The 20995-nt window shown below is 54.5% G+C and overlaps 9 protein-coding genes across 9 annotated transcripts; 2 read left to right on the top strand and 7 right to left on the bottom strand.

The window, feature by feature from the left end:
* Positions 1-398: 398 nt before the first annotated feature.
* On the top strand, positions 399-1456 carry F5144DRAFT_490583 (glycosyl hydrolase family 61-domain-containing protein; the record flags this gene model as incomplete). The annotated part of the gene is made up of 5 exons (XM_066785804.1): positions 399-459; positions 511-568; positions 642-999; positions 1066-1258; positions 1353-1456. 5 exons carry the CDS (start codon positions 399-401, stop codon positions 1454-1456), a joined length of 774 nt encoding a protein of 257 aa, XP_066642391.1.
* A 445-nt stretch (positions 1457-1901) lies between these two features.
* On the bottom strand, positions 1902-2501 carry F5144DRAFT_647673 (uncharacterized protein; the record flags this gene model as incomplete). Its single annotated transcript, XM_066792929.1, has 3 exons — positions 2273-2501; positions 2080-2212; positions 1902-2007 (listed from the first exon to the last, which is right to left on the bottom strand). Exons 1-3 carry the CDS (start codon positions 2409-2411, stop codon positions 1902-1904), a joined length of 378 nt encoding a protein of 125 aa, XP_066642390.1. The 5' UTR covers positions 2412-2501.
* A 1063-nt stretch (positions 2502-3564) lies between these two features.
* F5144DRAFT_570491 (uncharacterized protein) lies at positions 3565-5606 on the bottom strand. The gene has a single exon (XM_066788771.1). The coding sequence runs from the start codon at positions 5225-5227 to the stop codon at positions 3692-3694; it is 1536 nt and encodes a 511-aa protein (XP_066642389.1). The 5' UTR covers positions 5228-5606; the 3' UTR covers positions 3565-3691.
* A 411-nt stretch (positions 5607-6017) lies between these two features.
* On the top strand, positions 6018-8565 carry F5144DRAFT_213218 (uncharacterized protein). Its single transcript, XM_066783066.1, has 3 exons — positions 6018-6381; positions 6460-6980; positions 7071-8565. The coding sequence occupies exons 1-3, from the start codon at positions 6120-6122 to the stop codon at positions 8277-8279; spliced, it is 1992 nt and encodes a 663-aa protein (XP_066642388.1). The 5' UTR covers positions 6018-6119; the 3' UTR covers positions 8280-8565.
* Positions 8407-9719, bottom strand: F5144DRAFT_531765 (concanavalin A-like lectin/glucanase domain-containing protein). The gene is made up of 3 exons (XM_066786946.1): positions 9106-9719; positions 8626-9030; positions 8407-8565 (listed from the first exon to the last, which is right to left on the bottom strand). Coding segments are annotated over exons 1-3 (693 nt in total). The 5' UTR covers positions 9393-9719; the 3' UTR covers positions 8407-8564.
* Positions 9720-10715: 996 nt separating this feature from the next.
* F5144DRAFT_570488 (phenazine biosynthesis protein) lies at positions 10716-11970 on the bottom strand. Its single transcript, XM_066788770.1, has one exon. It carries the CDS (start codon positions 11813-11815, stop codon positions 10787-10789), a length of 1029 nt encoding a protein of 342 aa, XP_066642386.1. The 5' UTR covers positions 11816-11970; the 3' UTR covers positions 10716-10786.
* Positions 11971-13605: 1635 nt separating this feature from the next.
* On the bottom strand, positions 13606-14487 carry F5144DRAFT_647672 (uncharacterized protein; the record flags this gene model as incomplete). Its single annotated transcript, XM_066792928.1, has 1 exon — positions 13606-14487. A coding segment is annotated over one exon (882 nt), but the record flags the coding sequence as incomplete, so codon positions are not given.
* Positions 14488-16018: 1531 nt separating this feature from the next.
* On the bottom strand, positions 16019-18282 carry F5144DRAFT_647669 (uncharacterized protein; the record flags this gene model as incomplete). The annotated part of the gene is made up of 3 exons (XM_066792927.1): positions 16019-16047; positions 16116-17900; positions 17970-18282. 3 exons carry the CDS (start codon positions 18280-18282, stop codon positions 16019-16021), a joined length of 2127 nt encoding a protein of 708 aa, XP_066642384.1.
* A 1057-nt stretch (positions 18283-19339) lies between these two features.
* On the bottom strand, positions 19340-20851 carry F5144DRAFT_620400 (uncharacterized protein; the record flags this gene model as incomplete). Its single annotated transcript, XM_066792020.1, has 2 exons — positions 19340-20166; positions 20212-20851. 2 exons carry the CDS (start codon positions 20849-20851, stop codon positions 19340-19342), a joined length of 1467 nt encoding a protein of 488 aa, XP_066642383.1.
* Between the last annotated feature and the right edge of the window lie 144 nt (positions 20852-20995).

Genomic DNA, 20995 nt, shown 5'->3' with positions numbered 1-20995 from the left:
AGCGGCAATATATTAAGCAAGAGCGCAGCCAGCTCTGTCACCGAAGGAGGCCTTCTTCTATGTCTATATTACCCCCCTCCTCTACCGTGATGCATTTGGAACGGCACTCCAATTGTTGAAGGCCGCCCCCGAGCCGCAGTGTCAACTGCAACCCTATCAGAGGGGAGCGTCCATCCAATTCTACACAGCCCATATTAAGCCAGAATCCTCTGATCCTTCTGCAGACACGGGAACAAATTAGTAGTCTCCTTGACGTTGGCCAGTATGTGACACAGCCATCAGAGCATTGCTCCTTATTTAATAGTGCCTGAGTCCCATGTAATAGAATAGGGTTAACAGGATAGATACCCCTCCCCAACCATTCTCTCGCCGCCTGCGTACGCACTGACTGACCCACGATGATGCTCTCCCTCGCTACAGCTCTTGGTGCCATTTTTATCTCAGGAGTATCTTGTCACCGTAAGCGATACTATCATGCCCTTAGAGCATCCCTAACTGAACTTTTTCAAGAACTTACAGGAATTCTGTTGGTGAATGGCACTGAGTCACCAGAATGGAAATATGTCCGGTATGTCTGGTCCATCTATCTACCCAAGTACCAAGTCAACAACATGTTTCCTCTAACATCGTCGGTACTTTAGTTACGTATCTCCTATTTTTGCGTACGACCCAGTGGAGTGGGAGGGAAGCCAGTTTCCCAAAACGCCGCCAATCATGGAAGTCGACAGCACGAACATTACCTGCGATAGAAACGCGTTTTACTGGGCGGCTACAACCGAGACTGCAGATGTTCTAGCTGGCTCTGAAGTCGGCTTCCGCGTCTCGACAGATGGCAACGGGAAATACGGATACTTCTGGCACCCCGGCCCTGGCATGATTTACCTGTCACGGGCCCCCGATGACGACTTGGAGCATTACCGGGGAGATGGTGACTGGTTCAAGATTGCGTATGGCGGTCCGGTGGCCAGCAACAAGTGGTTACTTTGGAAAGGATCCGACGTATGTTCTTTTGGTTATCCCGATTGCACATCTCAAGAGAAGCTCGGCTAATCAGGTTACCACAAGTTCAATTTTACTATCCCGGAAACGACGCCACCGGGGAAGTATTTGTTGCGAATTGAGCAGTTCATGCCCACTAGTACACGCAACTACACCCAGTGGTATGTGCATTGCGCACATGTGAACATTATGGGCCCCGGCGGAGGGACACCCACAGAATTTGCAAGGTTCCCAGGGACGTACGTGGTCGATCAGCCTGGTAAGCAGCTCTTTCCTTTGCTTGACAACCACCATAGACAGTACCGTTTTGAAATGCTGAAGTATGCTAAACTGTGTGTCCTTGTTATCGTCAGGAATCCTGATTCCGGAGAACCAATTTCTTTCTGGGAGTGGGCCGGAAGAAGGCTTCAAACTTTTCGACTACCGGCCTCCAGGGCCTGCGGTCTGGTCGGGCTGAGGGGAAAGAGGGGATTTTCAGGGGAGGTGGCCCAAGATATTGTGTTATCGACCTAGTGCCTTCACTATAGTGAACTTGGTGGCCGCAACGCACCCTGGAAAGCGTAGCAGGTTGTCGACTTGAGAATTCGGCGACGTGCCGAGAAGCCTTGCCCCTCTCTTGCGGCACCAGGCAACTCCCCATTACTCCCAGCAAGGAACCGGAGGATATGGATAGCGGGAAATGTGTTTATTTAATCCATTTGTGTACAGGCTGGGATGACGACGGAATTCGGTATATGTCCCGCATATGACGCCTTTCACTCCATCAACCCAAGCAAGCCCTCCAGGTCACCTACAACGCAAACGATTGAACACCCTACATTGCAGCTTTCCAAAACACTGGCTTCACTCATCTCCCAACCAATACTGAGAGTTCCAGATCCTCGTTCTCCTAACCGGAATACCTATTTCCTGCCCAGGACCTCCTGTTCGATCTGTTTGATACGAGTAGTCTGGAGGTGCTTGGAAATCTCGTTCTTGAGCTCCTGGGGTAAAGTAGACCCAATCTTCCTAAAATACGATAGCGGTTAACATCTGGACGCACCAGTAGCATACGCTATTCCTATCAGCCGTTAAACTCACCCATTCGCAACAGACTCCTGCGCAAGGAGCCACCGTTTCAACTCGGTCTCATAGGTAGCAGGCCATCCCGCTAGTTCTCCCTCGAGCTTTCGGATCTTGGCCGCGTTCCGGTCCCTTTCAACTTGAGGGGCATCTAGGGTTGACGAGGTCAGCTAAAATACGTCACTTCGTTGCAACAATATGAGCGGCTTACTCTTTTGTGTCATCTTTTCGAGCTCCTTTTTAGTTTTTTCAATGTTCTGCTTCGTTTTAGTCCTTCTCTCGACAATCTTTGCCATTGCCCCAACGAGGACTGTAGCATTGGGGGGGTTGATTTGTTGTCCCTGGGGCATGTTGGCTGAAGGTTGATGTATGTCGGGTGTGAGTAGTTAGGTGTTTGTGTAGATTTGTGAGTATAAATGTGTGTTTATAGTTGTGGAAATGTCTTTGTCTGGTGAGATTCGAAGGTCGGTAGGATAGATGGGGATTCAAGGCTATATAAGTAGTTAATTAGGTAGATACCTGCTTCGAAGTTATACCTCTCGGGTTACCCAGTAAGGTAGGTTTACCTTTCAACCTATGCCCTTTCAAACTCATTCAGGCCAGCCTGAAACTGGCAATCATCAATAGGCATGGCTGAACCTGATAATCTGGTGTATTCGGAGCCTAAGGTGGGCTGGACCCACACTCTCAGCATTGAGAGCACAAGGCAGAGAGATATGGCTAGGCAACCGATACGCAAAGTGAAACAGTAGCCAGGCATCACGATGGGCAGTCCAATTTGGGTCAAAATAAAACGCAAAGACCCATCTCGTCGTTGAGACGAGTGGATTTCGGAGTCCTCGAAAGCCATGGAACATAACGTCTCGACAGAGATAAACACAAAGTCGACATAACGGATGGTGACCTTGTCCCTCTTGATAGCCTCCACCTACTTCAAACATGTTCGACGTAGAAGGTTAGATGTAGGGGCTGAATGAAAGTTGTTCCGTTTGGCGTGTCCTTCGTCTGGCACTTGAGGACGGGACCCGGCATATTACTCAACGTTACCTAAATATTGCCAGTTTCCCAGCGCGGGAATTCAGCACTAGCGCGTAGGTACTTTGGTGAACCACCTAGCTTAAATCAACCGCACTACATGCCAGTATTGATGCTTTGCAAGAACTTGTCACGGTCATATGATCAGGAATTAGCACAGAGGGCAGAGGCTGGTACGAAGCCAAGAAGGGATTTGGTCGGTGGGTTTTGAGTATTGTAACAGTCATTAGGTACGGTGCCCACTTAAGAGTTGGCGCATTCTGAAACGAGATGAAAGATTGAATCATGCCACCGTCAGCACAAGCCAAGGCCATGTGGTCCACGATTCATCCCAACTAACTTGTTGTGGTGATAGTAGTCGGGATGGGATTGCAGCTATGGGTCTTGACACGGCCGAGATGTCGGATGACTGGCCATGCCATTAGTCCTCGTTGGTAATTAAACCCATATCACCAAGTGTTATAAAGGCTGAGTTAATTAGTCAGGTACTAGGGTGTGGGGGTCCTGAACTCTACTACAGTTAAGCTCGCGCAGGTCTAAATACATTCCCCTAAACACATGATGGTCACATAGAGACGAATGCGTTCCCTCGCAATCATGTTCCATACCGGGGCAAACAGCGCGTCGAGGCGGCCTTGACCCAGAAGCCGACTTTAATGAAGACTAAATATGCCCCTACAACGACCCAAGTCAGGGAGATGGCGACCATCCCAGCCGCAAGCCGCGCATTGGCAAGTTGAGCTTGCAAGATGTTTGTCGGCATGGACCGCTTTAGCAATGGCGTCGTCGCTGTTGCTTCGAGACCCTCTTCTGCCTGTGCCTGGGAGCTGTGGTTTTGCGGCAACCCAGCCTGGGCTCTCCCTTTCTGAGTCTTAGCAATGGTTTCCACCATCCGCCAGGCAACTTTATTATTGATCCTCTCCCATGTCGCCTGCTCAGCCTGTGCTCGTGCATTTCTCCCCAATTTCTCACGTAGGCCGGTGTCCTTGGCTAGAGCCATGACTCGATCCACAAAGGCCGTCAAGTCAGCCGGCGGCGTCAGGTACCCGGTCTCTCCGTCTCGCACAATGTCGCTGGGGCCGCCTTCGTCTCGTGCCACGACGGGCACCCCACTGGCCATAGATTCGAGAACCACGAGGCCGAAGGTTTCAGTGGTGGAGCAATGTAAGAAAATGTCCGCCGACGCGTAGGCAGCAGCGAGCGCTTCGCCAACGCGGAACCCCGCAAAGATGACGGTCCCTCGGCCTGTCGATAACGGCCCGAAGGAATCCTTGATCTCGGCCTCGACCGCCGCATTGCGGTTCCCCCCGACAATGTACAGCTTGAACTTGAGGCCACGTGCATCCAACGCCCTCGCCGCGTCGGCAAGGAATCCGAACCCCTTCTCGCCGGCTAGACGAGAAACGCAGATCAAGACGACCTCGCCGGCTGGTGCGATCTCCTCTCTTAGTTTGTTGCTGCGTCGGGCCGGATGGAACAGCTCCGTGTCCACCCCACGTTGCAAAACCTCCAGCTTGTCGCTTTGTACGCGTTGCTCCTCCAGATATCGTCGCACGAAGCGACTTGGATAGAAGATGGTCTGGACGCTCTTGTGGTTGAAGAGAAAACTCTGCACCCCAGCAAATGCAAGAACGGCCAAGTTGCTAAGCGGCCAGGGGAAAAGGATGGCGCAGTAGCCTGCGAGGTCGGTTTGAAAGTTGCAGATGATGGGGATTTGCCTTTGTGCTGGCTGCTGTCTCAGTTGAAGCATTACCTGGAACCCCAACGATGCAGGCGAGGCCAAGTAGATCAGGTCAGGCGCGGAACCAAAGGACTTTCTATAAAGAGTGGAGAGTCTGGCTGGATAGACAATGGACAGCTCTGGATTAAACGGTAACGGATAGCCGTGGATCCTGATGATCTCAGGTCTCTGGCCCGAGGTTTGTGCGCCGACAAGTGCTTTTGGCACGAATGTTGATTCCGCGGTGTGAGGAGCAACCACAACGACGTTTGCGCCGTTTGTTCGAAGGTGGTTGACTAGCATCATGGTGGTCCTGGAAACGCCGTTCACAGGACCAAAAGATTCGGTGCATAGTAGGATCCGTTTGCCCCGAAGTGCATCCGGAAATGTTGAGAATGGGGCAGCGTCCATGGTGTGACAGGTATGCACTGTGAATATCGTACTATATCAGACCATCCGTATTCCGTGGTGAGAGTCAAAGAGTCAAGATGGTGAATACGGACTGTAAGTCGGGGGGGTTGTGGTTGTTGACGGGACAAGATCTTTTCCGCCTAATACCTAGCTAGCGGGAAAACAGCTCAATGATACCGAATATACAGTGAATGATGCAAGGGACCAGACAAAAGGTGAACTCTTGCACATGGGCATTTTTGGAATGGCATCTGAGGAATTACCTAGGTGAGCTTGTCCAATGGCAAGTCATGTTGCATCCACATGGGCCCCGGGAGATGGACCCTCTCCCGAGACGGAAACCGGGGGAACGTGTGTTAACTGCTCGTTGAGATGCACGGTTGAACCCTTGATCTGCGAGAAGCTTAGTCCCGAGGCAACCTAAAAAATAAAGTACCTTAAACCCGCGACTTGATGCGCGAATAAGCAAGCGCCTTTTCGGCAACGTGCACGTCCATGACCATACAGTTGGATCTACCAGTTCGACTCGTTACGACACATGATCTTCCCACCCCTGGGGGGAATTGGTCAGGCACATTGGAACTCAATGACACGAGCCACTTCCTCACATGCTCTGGGTGCGGAGCGGGCTCCCATGACCGGCTCAGCACGGTGCCCGCAAGGTATGTACATGTACACAGTATGTGATGCGGGAGATAAGGCGAACGGTCGCGGGCGGAAATCCTTCTTCTCGGCCGATCTCGGGATATGCGAGTCTGTCGCAAGCGACCAGGATAATCTTTTTATCATGGCTAGGGTGTATTAGTCCCTTTGGATCCCCTCCTGCCACAATTTCCCAGCCTCTCCCTTATCGCATCAGGTATACGCACTCATCTGCTCATCCAGTTCATGGATGAGGCCGACTGGAACTACCGCAGTCATGATACCCCTGACGCCTACAACGCCATCCCCGTTCCCGGTGCTTGACGCCGAGGATATCACGACTCTAGACGATTCTACAGCACCAACTACACCTGACGGAAGCTCTTCGTTTAGCCCCAACCTCCGTCCCCAAGACGATGCTGGCTATCTTAACGTCAGTTCCCTTTCTGCGGCCATTGCAGCTGCAGCCCCAGCTGTCCGTAATATCTGTTGCATCGGGGCCGGCTTCGTTGGTGAGTTCGTCTTGGGCATCGCAACCTTACCCTCGTGAACACGGCCGGTCGAAAAGAGCGACTGACGATTTGAGATAGGCGGGCCGACCGCGGCAGTTATTGCGCTGCACAACCCCGATATCCGAGTCACCGTCGTGGACAAGGATGAGGCCCGTATTCGAAGATGGAATTCAAGACACCCCCCGATCTACGAGCCGGGCTTGAATGACATCTTGCGGGTTGTGCGAGACGGGTCGGTGGGGTGTGGGATGAACAGCGAGCTTACCAAGCCCGGCGAGCGAGATACCTCTCGCGGCAAAGCCGTTTCCTTTGGCAACTATGGCGGAGTGCGCACGGGGTTGCCGATCAAGAGCGATACCCCCAGGCAGCCAAACTTGATCTTCACGACCGACGTGGCCCAGTGCGTGAGCGAAGCCGACGTGGTTCTCATCGCGGTTAATACTCCGACCAAGGGACGCGGAAACGGAGCAGGGTCCGCGACTAACATGGCCGCGTTTGAAGCCGTCACGGCTTTGGTCGCCAGGCACGCGAGCCCAGGCGCCATCATTGTCGAGAAGTCGACAGTCCCTTGTCGGACAGCGCAACTCGTGCAGGACATGGTAAGGCCCTCTCTTGATCTCCTCCCGGTTGTCGAGATGACGATGGAGATGACACTGAAGAGACTTCCCTTCATCTAACACTCGAGGCAGCTTGCGATGCACCGACCGGGAGTCCAATTTCAAGTTCTCAGCAACCCAGAGTTCCTCGCGGCCGGGACTGCTATTAAAGACCTCCTGTACGCCGATCGCATCCTCATCGGATCCAACAATACCACCGCCGGGAACCAAGCTGCCGCCGCCCTAGCGTCCGTTTACGCGAGTTGGATTCCTCCCGCGCGCATCATCACTACCAATCTCTTCAGCTCCGAATTGGCGAAGCTAGTAGCGAACTCAATGCTCGCTCAGCGCATCAGCAGCATCAATTCCATCGCTGCCGTGTGCGACGCGACGGGGGCAGACATTGACGAGGTGGCTCGCGCGGTTGGAGCGGATCCTCGCATCGGCAGCAAGTTCCTCAAGGCCGGTATTGGCTTTGGCGGAAGCTGCTTGAAGAAGGATGTCCTGAGTTTGGTTTACCTAGCCGAAACTCTGGTACTCCCCGAGGTTGCGAGATACTGGCTGGCCGTGGTCGAGATGAACGAGTTTGCCAGAAACCGCCTCGTGGCGCGGGTGCTCCGGTGTCTGAACAACACGTTGACGGGCAAGAAGGTGACAGTGCTTGGCTTTGCCTTTAAGAAAGACACAAACGATACTCGCGAATCACCCGCGATGGATATCATTCGGGCGCTGGAAAAGGAGGGCCCGAAAGAGATCGCCATCTACGACCCGCTGTGCACGCCAACGCTAATAGCCGAACAGATCGGACACTTCGCTGGGTCGGACGTGCTTCAACACAATGGTGGCCCCGTAACTGTTCACACGGATGTGTATGCGGCCTGCCATGGATCCGACGCCGTGCTCATCACAACCGAGTTTGACGAATTCAAGAATGGCCCCGTGGATATGGAGAGCGGAACTGGTGGAACCGAGGGCACGCCAAATCAAGTCTTAACCGACGATGTCGACGACTACCTGGGGGTCCTTAACCCCATGCCACCTTGCGATGAGGATTGTCCCGAGTGCCAGACGGAAGACTCCGGTATTGCAACGGCGAGTTCCGGAACCGAGAAGCATGACGGCCCCGTTCGTAAGGCCCGGCTCGACTGGACGAGAATTTACTACGACATGAAGCAACCGCATTGGGTGCTCGACGGGAGGGGGATTCTTGATATCCTACGGATGGAGCAGATTGGATTCCGCGTTGAGAGTGTTGGCCGGCCAAGCGGTCTGGTAAGGAAGTCATCCAGGCCAGGGACATAATCATGGTTGGTCGGGAGCGCAATCTCGGTTTGCATATTCTACATTACGTTGGCGGTGTTCAGGTTCAGGGCGAGACAAAGTTTTTTTATTGTCTGGAATGGAGCTGCCTCAAGGGCGACAATTCACATCTTCGAACTATGAACCTTGCTTGCTGTATCCGAATCCGCTGTGTGCACCCGGGGTCCATAAGTTTACCGTTCCCTCATGTCCGGGATCACCTACTAACTGCCCGCCGGAGCAGACCGACAAAGCCTTTTCCGTTCGGCGATCGAAAACGTCTAACGTTCTGAATTTGTCAGCTCGTCCACGTTTTGTAGGGTCGCACATCAGAATTGGGGAGACTGACTAGTGGGTTTGCACGTAAATGTCGGAAGAACCGCTGCTCTGGTACCCCTCGGTGGCAACGATCTGGTAATCGTGCTGTCCAAGGTTCAGACCAACACGAGCCCAGGCGTTGAAGTGGTTCTGCATGGTGACGGAGCCTCCGACGCGCTTGGAGGTGCGGACGGACCAGTACTGCTGGAAGGTCCGGGTACCGTCGATTGAGGGCTGGTTGTAGCGAGTGGAGACGTAGATGTTGTAGGTACCGCCGTCAGTCTGAACCTGACCCTTGTACTGCGCTCCGTCGCTGGGGTTGTAGGTGCCGTAAGACTCAATGACGTAGTACTCGACGAGAGGGTTGCGAGTCCAGCCGTAGACGGCGAGGTATCCGTTGCCGCTCGGGTTGAAGGCACCGCCGTAGTTGATGGTCCTAGAGTAAGAGTTAGAACGAGTCAAACTCAGAACAGGCTGGGTGGTCCCGCAGCATAAATTTCATAAGTCTTACCGGCCGTTACCGGGGTTCCAGCCCTTGCCACCGACAAAGTTGCCAGTGTTTCTCCAGCTGACCTGGTACCGGCTGCCGGCACCCATGGTGTAGGTGACCTGGCCGCCTCCATCGGACCACCACGAATAGAAGTATCCATTGTGGGTGCCCTGCGAGTTTGGCGTCACCTGGCGCCTCTCGAGGACGTCGGTCGAGTTGCCATTGTCGCGCTCGACGAAGTCGAAGGGAGCACTGAGGACCGAAGTCACCGTGGCAGCAGCCACAAGGAGAGACTTGAAAGACACCATGATGAAGAAGCTGTGCTTGATAGTAGCAGTAGACCGCGATGCTTGAGACTGAGGCTGCAGTGTGAGGGAAGTTAGGAGGACGTCTCTGGGAAACTCTACTGCTTTATATATTCAACCACATCGACGTCTGAGGCTGTTGTTTCCTAACGCCATAGCTTGCAATCGTTTCCCGCGCCTATGGGAGTGAACCCAGATTCTGGCTAAATCAAAAAATGGGGATATGTACTTGGCACGTCCCTAGGTATCATGAAGGGGCTTTGTTTGGCGTTGAATCGTGGTGCCCACATGATACCCTGCCCTCCAAGCATGAAGAGTCCCCGCCTTCTCTGCTCCCTTCTGTGGTATTTATAACAACTGGCTCCCTTGGCGAGCAACCGAGGAGACTAGATAAGGATAAAGAAGTCGGTTAAGCGCGCTTGTGGCCGGCGTTCCCGTGCGGCTAGAGCGAGCACACTCGCGAGAGCAGGGATGAGGGGAAAGGGAAGAAGTCTTTGTAATCGACAAGCCCACATCTTTTCTCCGGCGCTGGACCAGGGGTAAGAAACATTTGCACTTCTAAGGCCCAGAGGGCTCTGGTTTAGGTAGGTGACAGTGGCATCTCGTTGACCGTTTTCTCATTGAGGCAACCCCAATTTAGAGGAATGTCGTTGAGTTGGCGATCGGGAGCATGCAAGGCAGCTGCTCTAACCGGGTTCTCGGCGCTCGCAAGGGCGGCTCTTGTTCGTGGAAAGATCCACTATGGAAGCTCATTCCCCGGATTTCCATAAAATGGCGGAGAATCACTCCCCGGATCTCGGGACATGGCATTTAGGCTAAGGGAGATGTGGAGATGGACCCGTTCGCATGAAGCCGTAGCGTACTTGGCATGTGCTTGGTTCGGGGCACGAGAGCCTCTCAGTCGGCGAGATCTCCCCCTGCATTGCGCCGAGCCATCGCAAGGTCCCGCGCCCGACGTCGCCCCGAGCTATTTCGTTGCATGGCACGAGTCGTTGCCCTAGACTTTTTCCGGTAGCCACCGCGATAGCCGGCGACTCGAGCACAAGTCCGAACACCACCAAGTTAGACGCTCGAAATGCGTCCCTGGGCATCAGTATCATAAGGTAGTTAACCCTAAACAGCCGGCAACAAAAGGGTTGCTTACGGTTACTCTGCCCTCCCCAAGATCCCACTGTCAGGCGGCCAGCTCTATCACAACCTTTGACGTCGTTCCCGCCGACAGGAGGCATGATGACCATGCCACTTATACCCTTCGCTTTGAGGCCATTACCAGAATGGCGGGCTTGGGTAGATCAAGGTGGATAGAACAATCCGCAGTTCCCATCTCAGCAGGTAAGTAAATGTTTATTACAATAGATACAAAGCTGGGACTACTACCAAGGATTCGTTACAGTCCCCTAAAACACTATGTCGTCTCTAGGAATCAATACCTCCCCTTTGGCAACCTGAACACCGCTCCCCACAATATCAACGTCAACAGCCCCCTTGTCCCCTCCCTGCGGTAGGGTCACCTCGACGTTAATGACACACCGCCGGCCAACTCTGAGTCCCTGGTGTACTACGGCCTTGCCCCTACCGTCGCCGTCAAGCCGCAGAACGCCGTGATTGTGCAAGTACGCCGCCAGCGGGCCCGCCGCGCTTCCTGTAGCAGGGTCCTCGCCGGACATGCCAGGGCTAAAAAAGCGCGCCTCAAGCGTCGGGACCCCTCCCGTCTCCACGGCGGCAACGGGCGTAAACAGGTAGAGCCCGTACGACTTCTCGTCGACAAGCCTGAGCTGTTCCAAAAGCTTGTCGCGCTGCACCGTCGCGTGGTTCAGTGCCGCAACTGACGATACAGGGACGAGAAGGTGACGGGTTGTCGACGTGGACATAACCTGTGGTGGCAAGAGAGACGCGGAGTTATGCGCGGCAAAGCCAATGTCATCGACAGACAGCCCAAGACTTGCCGCCAACGCGCCGGGATCCGGATGCACGGCGTGAGCTTGGGGGCGGGCTTGCCGGATAGCGACGGCGATTTGTTGGTTCCCCGTGGTGGGCTTCGCCACTTGGAGAGGAATCACCTCGCCGCCCAGCTCTTGGTGAAAGATAAAGTGTTGCGCGCTGTCGTGTTCTTCCACCTTTTGCGCTGTGGAGAAGTCAAGAAGGCCGGCGTTGGCGAGATGCCACCACACACCGAGAATGTTGTGGCCGGCGCCGAAGACTTCCTTGCCGTCGGAAAGAAAGGAGCGAAGCGTGTAGTCGGCTTTCGAATTGGTTGAGGCGGGGCGGAAGAAAAAGGTTGTCTCGGAGAGGTTGAACTGGCGCGTTAGGAGCTTCATTTGCGTGTCACTGAGCCTGTGATCTCTAGCGTCGACGACTGCGAGGGGGTTGCCTTGGAAGGGAGTGCCAGAGAAGACATCAACAATGGTAAAGGGGAGAGAAGACATGATGATAAATGTGCACTGTAAATGCTCCTTTGGTTTCTGATGGGTAAAGCTCTAGGAAGTTGGATTGTATAATGGGTTTGAACTTGGGCCCCTTTTATCATCGTGGTCTGCTCTATCGACGAGCAGCTTTGTAATGGCTGCGTCTGACAAATGTAGTTTGTGCTTACATTATCACTAACTGGAGCCAAGACTAACAACACCACATCTCCTCCTCAAGAGTCGGCCCAAAATCACCCCAGGCTTATTTTCATAATTAGGTAAAGTGGGTATCTAAAAGCGTCATTCACTTACCACCTTGGCAACACACCTATTCAAACGGCTGCAACTCTGGGATTTTCTTCTCCTTGTATGTCATCTTCCGCGTCAACTGGTAGCACTGAGCTCGTTGCATAGGTACTTGGGGCATTCACAGTTCCCTCCCCCGTCGAATGGATCGAGACTGGCCTGCAGAAGTCCGCTCTCGGACGCATACAGATCCGCAGCCGCTCGCGCCGCCTCTCCTTTGCTACCTCGACCTCGAGCCACTCGACATCCGACATTGCTTCTTCTTAGGAGGCGGCCGGGGGCGAGTTTCAAAGTGCGAGCCGCATCTACCGCTGCCACTGCGCCGCCGCTGGCCGATACAGTGCTCTCTAGCGTGGCCGCTGGATTGGATGTCCAAAGAGATACTCTTCCAAGTTCTTGATCAGCAGATCAAGCTCGATGGCATTGAGGAGTTTCCCATTACGGCCTGCGATGGAGATGCCGAGGACGTAGATACCCGGGCTATCATTGGACAGCCAGTTATCCTATTCTGGGTCTCTCACGATTCATTCGTGGGGACATGGTGGTCAAGACCCAGCACCCGAGACCTTCTCCTATAACGCTTCCGCCAACCGTAGCCTCATGTTACCTAGTGAGGAGAGGAATATGACCATTAGGCTCGATCGGAGATGGAAGATGATTCATAGTGCTTCTAGTGCTCAGCGCAGTTACCGTTGTCTGAAAAGTTGTGGCCGGGTTCAATGACGGCCTTGCCCTAATTAAGCACCAACTCCACGTTCAGCTCCCACCGTATAAGGAAGTCGCAAGGATTGACGGGCTCATTACTACCTAGGTATGTAAGCGTCGTTGTCGTAGGCGTGGCTTTGCAAACCTGCTCGAATGGAAGAAGCAACCTTTGGACGTGAGGTCACATGCAGTAGTTAAGGACCCCAAAAGAGCAAATGACCCCCACGTCAAGCTAGGTACCTTGTCACTTTGGGCATTGTGTACTTTGGTCATTATGTGGCTCGACGAGCAGGAACACTGGGGCATTCAATTCAAGGTCAAACTAGGTGATAGACAATGTATTTCAATTATGGTGTCTATCGAGAAAGCCGGCCTTTAACTCTGTCAGGCATCCTCCTGACCATTGCGATGTTCACGGCTTTCTCCTCTTCGTGCCAGAGGATATTGTAGACCGGATCCATGTTGCTCCAATCCTGAACAGCGTCCTTTTCGTTGTAAAATGCCAGGACTTGGGCAAATACAGCCTTCCCAGCGGCGTGGTCCCTGACCGGGAGGTCGCGAGTCTCGACGTCCTGGTTAATCCGGACCTGTTTACCCGCCATCTCGCCATCGGGGTCCTCTTGCTTGATGATGAACTTGGTGACGTCAACATCAACCCGGGGGATGGGTGTATTGTCCGCGTCAATCGCCTTGTAAAAAATCATGGCCTCCCTGACCAGGCTTTTGATTTGTGCCATAGAGAGGCCACGTGCTGGGGCTTTCTCGGCGGCTGCGTTTTCCCTGGCAGCTGCTGGAACGAAGCGATCGTCGTCAAACTTGCCTGCCTCACGCATGGCCAGGATCCCGGCAATAGTCTTACCGTGGACGAGAGGGTCCGCCGGGAGGTTGCTCAGCTGGTGCTGGGCGTGGTCGAACTGTGATGGGTGGAGTTTGCCCTGTAGAATCTCGTCGCCAGGCTTGGCGGCGGCAACCTCCTTGGCGAACTTGTTCGTCCACGGCCAGAGGTAGTTCGCGTCGAGAGGCAGCTTGAGAAAGCCGAGATCGATTCCGAAGGCCAGCAGGTCATAAAATGGCCACCTTGCGCTCCGTACCTGGGGCCTATTAACGCGGCTATCCAGCAACAAGTCGCATAACTCGACGATGTAGTCATGCTTGTTGAGGTCCTTGCCCTCGAGAATGGGGCAGCTATCAAAGCCATGCGTCTCTGTTAAGCATACCGGGCAGAAGCTAACGGAGCCATAGTTGCGGTCTGGCACCACGCAATATTGGGCTGAGTGGCCAGGCTTTCGACAAAGCACACAGAGATCCACATCGCCGAGGTTCACCTTGCGGTCCTCACCGACATCGTCGGCCTTGGCTGACGCTTCTGCAGCCTTGTGTCGAGCCGCCTTCTCGGCCATTTTTGCGAATTGCTGCCGGTGCCTTTCGCCCACCCGGGCAGGCTCGAACTCAACCCTGACGTGCATGAATGGTGCATTGCCCAACGCTGCAAGGTTCAGCATTGTGGATGCCATTGCCTCGACAGAAGGCCTGTCAGCAAGCACCTTCATGAGGCGCCCGCCGACATGCGAGCGGTGACTATCCGCCGTATCGAAGTTGATACTGTTGTTGGGTGTCTCTAAAAGGGACGACTCATTGTTCCGGATCTGGTATTTGACAGTCCGATGGTCGAGCGTCTGCAATATAATGGGCCCCATAGCACAGGTAGCCACGTCGGGCGTCCAGTTGACGACGGTGGGGTCGTTGTGAGTTGTAGGGAGCTCGTGTGAGCTCTGTGTCTTGACAAAGTCGAACACGTTAGTGTCCAACCTGCGTCTCTTGCCATGATGCTCGCCAGTGGCCAGCGCGGCAGTATATGTGCTCGTGAGAGCGGGTGTGCTCAAGGGAGCGGGTGTGCTCAAAGGAGCAGGTGTGGGAGCAGCGTTGCTGCCCGCGGTGGGAGTCCTCGTAGTAAACGGAGGCTTCGTTGAGCGGCGAGATGTGCCGCCGGTATTGGGCGTGCCCTGGCCGAGTGGTGCCTTGGTATCCATCGAATTCTGCTTCAAGAAGAACAAGTTGGCAATATTCCGTTAAAGTCGCAAGTAACTCGACATGATTATACTTCTCTTGTTGCGATGTTTAGTTGATCGCGGTGCAGAGTTCGATGTTTGGAGGGGAAATCAAAAACTTCAGGCGATAATTCTGAAATTGAAGAAATAAGTCGGCTGCAGATAGTGCAGAGACACGCTCCAAACAGTAAGTTACCTCTCTCGCTGCACACCGAAGGCCTTGGGCCGTGTGAAGATGGAATTTGCTACCTTACCGTTAGGCCCAGTGCCAACACACAACCACCGAACGATCCAAGTCGCTGTCAAGTCGGCCCAAGTTCACACAATTATTAATTCATTCTAACACGACTAACCACATACGAATCAGCATCTATCGCCACATGATGCTTCCATCCGATACGCCGGGCGCAAGCGCCGATGCCGATGCCGATGCTACCAAACTCGACGCAGCGATCAACTACCTACCGAGCAAAGGCTCTTGAGCTCTCCCTTGCCGCATGGCCTATTTTCGGCCCGTCAACCGGCCACAACACGTCAGGTCTAGCCTGCATAATCGTCGTTCTGCGACACCTGCTCTGTCATTTCCCGCCGAACGTCCGCGAGGCTTATCTCGCTGAGTTGGGCGCGGAAGCTGTCGTGGGGAACGCCCTGCTTACAGCGGCCCTCAGTACCGACCGAGCGGACGTGTCAGAGCTTTGCCGGCATCTCCAAGAATCACTCGATCCTGAAGAGCTTTCATTCGAGCGCTTGATGAACAGCGAGGGAATGCAGGCCACCTGGAAACATCGGTACTTTTGGTTCTTTGGCGCTCCGTACGAACGGGATTTGGAGCAATAGCCCTGGCGTGCAGCGCCGGAGGGTGCCATGCCGGTAACGGAACAATACTTCTTCGCATGGGATGGAGCCCAAGGAAATACACTCGGAGAATACCTGAGTGTTTTCAGCTATTCTCATCCACCGCGCAACCCATCACGAGATAGTTGGACTTCCTCTTCCTCCTGTGGTACGTACTGCGCATCGTTTTCACCAACGAGAACCCGACTCTGGCCTTCTACCGCGACCTATTCCGGTCCGCATTGAGAGTGGCGGAGCGAGGGGATGGCCCTGCCCGATCCTACGCGTATAGATGTGCTGCGGCCGTCGAGGTTCGGGCCACGCCCCGCGGCTATCGGGCCGGGGTGAACGAGGCCTGGGCTGGTAGGAGGATGAGTAATCCCGAAAGTCAGACGTGCCCGAACGACGCTGCGGAGGGCGACTCCGACTATCATTGCTAGGATCGCCGAAGGACTCGCTGGTCGAGGCTTTCGCCCTCCGAGCGGCTTCGGCACGGAGGCTGTTCGGCGCTCCGGCCGAGTGACCAAAGAGGCGATCCCATTCACCACTAGAGCTCTCGGTCGGAGGTCTCAATCCAAGCTGATTTCCTGGGGGGCCCTCACCGCTTGGAACCTCGTTGCGGGCGCGTTTCTGTGCGGTGTCCGGAGAAATGGACTCCGCTTCGGAGGGCTGTTTCATCTTCTGGCCGCGAGTAGAATACTGGGTCTTTGGGATAGTTTTCCCGCGGGAGTGAGTATAAGCTTCCCCGTTTTCGGAGGTGCTGGGAGCCTGAGTCTCGGGTTTCTTGCTTGCCTGAGTTACGGGAACCGTAGGATCCTCCCGGGTCTGAGTCTCGGGTCCCTTGCCTGGCTGGGATACGGGAACCTCAGGTTCCTCATCGCTCTGACTCTCGCTTGCCTGGGTTACGGGGACGCTAGTTTCCTCATGACTCTGAGTCTCGGGTTCCCCGCTCGCCTGGATCTTGGAAATTTCAGGTTCCCCATGAGGCTGAGTGTCGAGATCCCCGTGGGTTTCCATCTCGTCAGCTGCGGGGCCGTTGGTTTCCTGACCAGCTAAAGCCAACTTTGCTTTATAGGCAACTCTTTCACGCTCGCAGAGGAGGCTATATTCGCGCAGGGCCACTATCTGGTTTGCCTGCGGATAGTCCCTGACAGACCGCCGACCGCTAATACCGCGATACATAAGTTCGAGCGGCATGAACATAGGGAAACCCATGTGGGTCATGGAGTTAAGCGCCTTAGTGAGCAGCTCGAGATGCCGGCGATGGACCAGAAATGGCTCAGAGGCACCGCGGGTTTGCCGTGGCAGTGGGGGAGTCTGGTCCGAAGGCTCGGCATCCAATACCGTGAGGTTTTCGATGGTCTGGAACAAGATGTCCCAGCGTGAATGGCAAATGCCAGTTATACGGCCATAGATATCCTTCTCGGGGACGGCCATTTCGACGTGGAGCTGCCGGCGCAATTCGGCGGTGTTCTTGTCGGGTTGCTCGCGTTTGCGGCGGAGTAGCTCGGCCAGGAACGTGTCGAACCCGGGCACCTCCATAGCCCATGGGCCGTCATTCTTAGTTTCGACAATGACGGTGTACTGGGTTGCAGCAGCCAGCGGTGCGACGGCGCCGTCCCACATGGGGTGTACCAAGAGGGCTGCCAAAGATTGACAAAATGGCCCACTCCAGAGCAGGCTCTGGCCTCTTGTAAGAGCGCGGTTCTGGTCGATATCGTACTCGAGGTCAAATCGGCAGCTGATGATATCCTCTGGAAGACAGCGCATTAGCCGCAGGCAGCACTTATAGAGCGTCAGCATCTCCTTGTTCTTCGCGACATCAAGGAGCTTCTCTCTATGGGCGCTCTTGTCCCAGGCGCGGTCCACTTCGTCGCGGTCGTTGGCCGTCCACGTGGACCCGATACGAAGTCTGGGAAGCATCCGTTGGACTTCGGAGAGCCCACTGATTCGTGGAAGGTTCTCAGCCATCCAACGCTGCGTCTCAGCGATTACCTGTGGTAAGCCGCTTATAAAGCGGTCCACGCTGGCGGCCAGCCCATTAGGAACGCCGCAGACACGGCGGCGCCTTTTCTGTGAGATCGGCGTGTTGTCCGAGTCGTCCTCATTGAGATTCCGACCGTGGGACGCTGCCTTTCGCCGTTTTTGCCTGCGGCGGGGTGGCTGATGGCCGCCCTCATCGCTCTCATCGGACCGACGCTTCACTTGGCCATCTTCGTCGTGTTAGTCATCGCTGACGAAGTCGGATGACTGATAGCCGCCCTCGTCGCTCTCATCAGAACGACGCTGCTCGCCATGTTCGTTGTCGCTGATGAAGTCGAGGTCGTTGGCTTCGGGCTTGACTTCGGGCGACATCCTTCGAAACTCGGCCCGGGTGGCGGCAGGTATTTCCTCGAGTTGGACTAGCAGCATCAGCTCGCCTGCATTTAAGCTTTCGGCGGGTGGCTCTTGGGCCGTTTGTTCTTGGGCCGTCGGCATGTCGGCCGCCAGCAACTCGGTTCGACTCTGGGTCGGATTGCGCTCCTCGTCGGAGTCAGGGACTTTCTGATCTCGTTCTCGGAGTTTCGGAGAACGGTATGTGATGAGCGGATTCATCTTGTCGGCCGTGGGTATAACCGCGATTGAGCGTTGATGGGGAAGTTTCTTTTTTTTTTGAAAGTCGCTGGCCGTTGTGGGAAGTTAAGTTCTCAAAATAAAAATGGGGCCGCGACAACAACTGCTGTCTTCTCATTTGCAGTGACATGTTGCGAAGGGCGAGGACAACAATTCTTGGGATGGATAAACACAAAGGCAAGAGACTCCCGTGCTGTTTTGAAACTGATCGTCCCACTGGACATGCAACTCCTAGGCTTCCAAGCTGGACCATAAGATACTAAACCCCCTTGTTTTTCAAGCCTTGCTGATCGAAGCTGCATGGGTTATCGAACCGTCGGACTTTCCAAGCCCTGGTTAGTTCGCCTGAATACAGTCATCGAGTGAGATTTTCCATGACCCAGTTTGGATCAGCCCTGGAAAACAGTCGTGAGGGTACAGCCCGGATGCCTTCCTTTTACGATCACATCGCACAGCTCCCCAAATACCCCCAACACCGTGACTTGCGTTGCGCGATAGATTACGGTCAGGCCCCCATTGCAAAGTACAGATGCTTTGGGTGTTGGACTTTAAATAAATTCCTTCTCCTTCAGCCTTGTCCCGAGGTAAGCGATTTCAGCTCGCAACGATTGGTTGTCAGTGATCTGCATCGTTGGATTAGGAAAGTGGGGTATTCTGTGAGCAGCTACTGGGGGTGGACAGGAAAAGCGGCGCAGGAATCCGGGCAAGGTCAACAGCTTTATGTTTTAGGATCAAGCAAGGTCTTTAGGAACACGTGGCTCAACTTATATTTGCTAGGGGATACCGACAAACTGGAATCAGGGGTAGTACAATGAGATACTTTACTTTTAGACTTGTTGAAATTAACTTTTTAAACTATCCGACCCTAGCTTTATCAAACTTTAGAAAATTGAAACTGTTGGAATTATTGATTTCTTGGAACTTTGTTGGTGCTAACATGGCCACCACCCTGTATAACATTTAGCTTCCTTGGTTGCTTGCATGTGGATTGCCTTGGAACTTGCTCTTTTTCTCCACCCCTCTTTCACCCTGACATAACCTACACGGCCGCGGTCGTGGGTATTTTCAGACAGTGAGGACACGGAGCCTCTTCCCCCTCGGTCCTCGCGAAGTCGATCAAGTCGCTGAAACATTTCCCTCCCACCACGTGCCCACACCCGAGAATAATAGACGGCTCGCGCCTCCCATTGTCGCTCTGCAGACCCCGAAACACCAACTTAAGTGGGCAAGCCCCAAAGCATCTCGCAACGGGCCTGGGCCCCTCCCGTGTCCGGAGCCAGCGGTAGATTTGGGCCGCTGTGGGGGGTACTTGAACTTCCAAATCCCGTTTCGGCTCCGGGATGGGATTTTGCGCAGGGCGGGGGATCCCCAAGGGATGGTTGATAGACTTTCCTGCGGTTTGGTTCGGAGGGCAGTCGGCGTTGCGGGGTCTGTTCGCGGGGTGATGAATGGTGACGGGGGCCCTGTCCGGGGGGGGATCGACGGGGCGAGGTCTTTCTGTCGGACGACCAGCGGTGAGGGTTCTGTCGGGGCGAGGGTCCACGGGACGAGGGTCTACGGGACGTGTTTGAACTGGACGAGGGTTGGCAATGCGAGTTCTTTCCCCGCGAGGGTCGACGGTCTGAGTTCTGTCCGTGGGACCACCCGTGGCGTTGGGTCTGTCCCCAGCTACGCGCGCCTCCTGGCGCGGTCTCGGGTGTGCAAGGTGTATGGGAAGTACCAAGGTCCGAGTTACAGTCGTCTGAATGGAAGGGCGGGGAATGACTGGGCTGTGTCCTTCGTTGTGCCGCGGTCGAGTCTGCTTGTTCGTGGCCGCCGTCGAGATTTCCCTTGTGTGACGAGGTCGTTTGTTGGTTGTTTCCCTCACTGATGCATCAAGCGTTTGTTCCAGTTGGGGCTGTTCTAGCTTACTGCGGTCCCGTTTTCGGTCACGGTGAGGCCGCGGGGTTGTCTTCCTGAGCGATGCCACAGATGCTTGTTGGGGTTGCCCTCGGTCCTGGCGGTCACGCTCCCGGCGATGAGGCCGGGTGTTGGTTGCCTCTTTTAATAATATATCGCGATAAGACGGTATGGTAGTTGTCTCTGTATACGACTCGACATAGAATTCTCCGGTTTTGACTCGTTTGTGGCGATCAAACTCTCGGGGAGGAGGCCGTTTGTTGGTTGTAGCCCTTAACGATGCCTCACTTGCCTGTTGAACTTTCGCTGCTTCATCATTATGGCCACGATTCCGTCGCCGGTGCCGTGTGGTAGTTGCCTCCATTAGCGATGCAGCGATGGCTTGTTGAATTTCGAATTCTTCACGCTGGCCATCATACTGACGACGAAGTTGGATCCAACTGGCCTCCAGGCGAGACTCCTCTATCGCACGTTCCAGTTGAGCTTTCTCGAGTTCCTCCCCCTCAAATGTCGACGGTGCTTCAGTCATGGGGGTGTCCGAGGCCGCCGTCAGAGAGTCCTGAGCGACTATCCTCACCAACAGTTCTTCAAGCTCCCGTGCCGCCTTCTCACTCACGGGAAGCGCCCCCTTCATCTTACAGGGAGAGGCCATTGGGGCAAAGCATCTGGGAACGGGTGGGGATTGAAACGGAAAGCGAAGGTTGAAAATGTGTTTGGGGGCTAAAATCCCAAAAACAAAACCGGCCAGCCTAGTTTATTTAAGGACACCCGCAACGTTCTTACTTTTATCGGTTTC

This window comes from Chaetomium tenue (genome assembly GCF_020726465.1).
Source record: "Chaetomium tenue strain MPI-SDFR-AT-0079 chromosome Unknown F5144scaffold_4, whole genome shotgun sequence".
Taxonomy (NCBI): domain Eukaryota; kingdom Fungi; phylum Ascomycota; class Sordariomycetes; order Sordariales; family Chaetomiaceae; genus Chaetomium; species Chaetomium tenue.
This window is presented reverse-complemented; position numbering and strand designations above follow the sequence as displayed.

What these genes read in the sequence shown, in the direction of transcription:
- F5144DRAFT_570491 (XM_066788771.1), bottom strand. Translation starts at nt 5,227, where the DNA reads ATGGACGCTGCCCCATTCTCAACATTTCCGGATGCACTTCGGGGCAAA.
- F5144DRAFT_531765 (XM_066786946.1), bottom strand. Translation starts at nt 9,392, where the DNA reads ATGGTGTCTTTCAAGTCTCTCCTTGTGGCTGCTGCCACGGTGACTTCG. An exon ending in TGGAACCCCGGTAACGGCCG is followed by an intron (nt 9,031 to 9,105) that starts GTAAGACTTATG and finishes CTCTTACTCTAG; the next exon opens with GACCATCAACTACGGCGGTG.
- F5144DRAFT_570488 (XM_066788770.1), bottom strand. Translation starts at nt 11,815, where the DNA reads ATGTCTTCTCTCCCCTTTACCATTGTTGATGTCTTCTCTGGCACTCCC.
- F5144DRAFT_213218 (XM_066783066.1), top strand. Translation starts at nt 6,120, where the DNA reads ATGAGGCCGACTGGAACTACCGCAGTCATGATACCCCTGACGCCTACA. An exon ending in CATCGGGGCCGGCTTCGTTG is followed by an intron (nt 6,382 to 6,459) that starts GTGAGTTCGTCT and finishes GATTTGAGATAG; the next exon opens with GCGGGCCGACCGCGGCAGTT. An exon ending in CGCAACTCGTGCAGGACATG is followed by an intron (nt 6,981 to 7,070) that starts GTAAGGCCCTCT and finishes CACTCGAGGCAG; the next exon opens with CTTGCGATGCACCGACCGGG.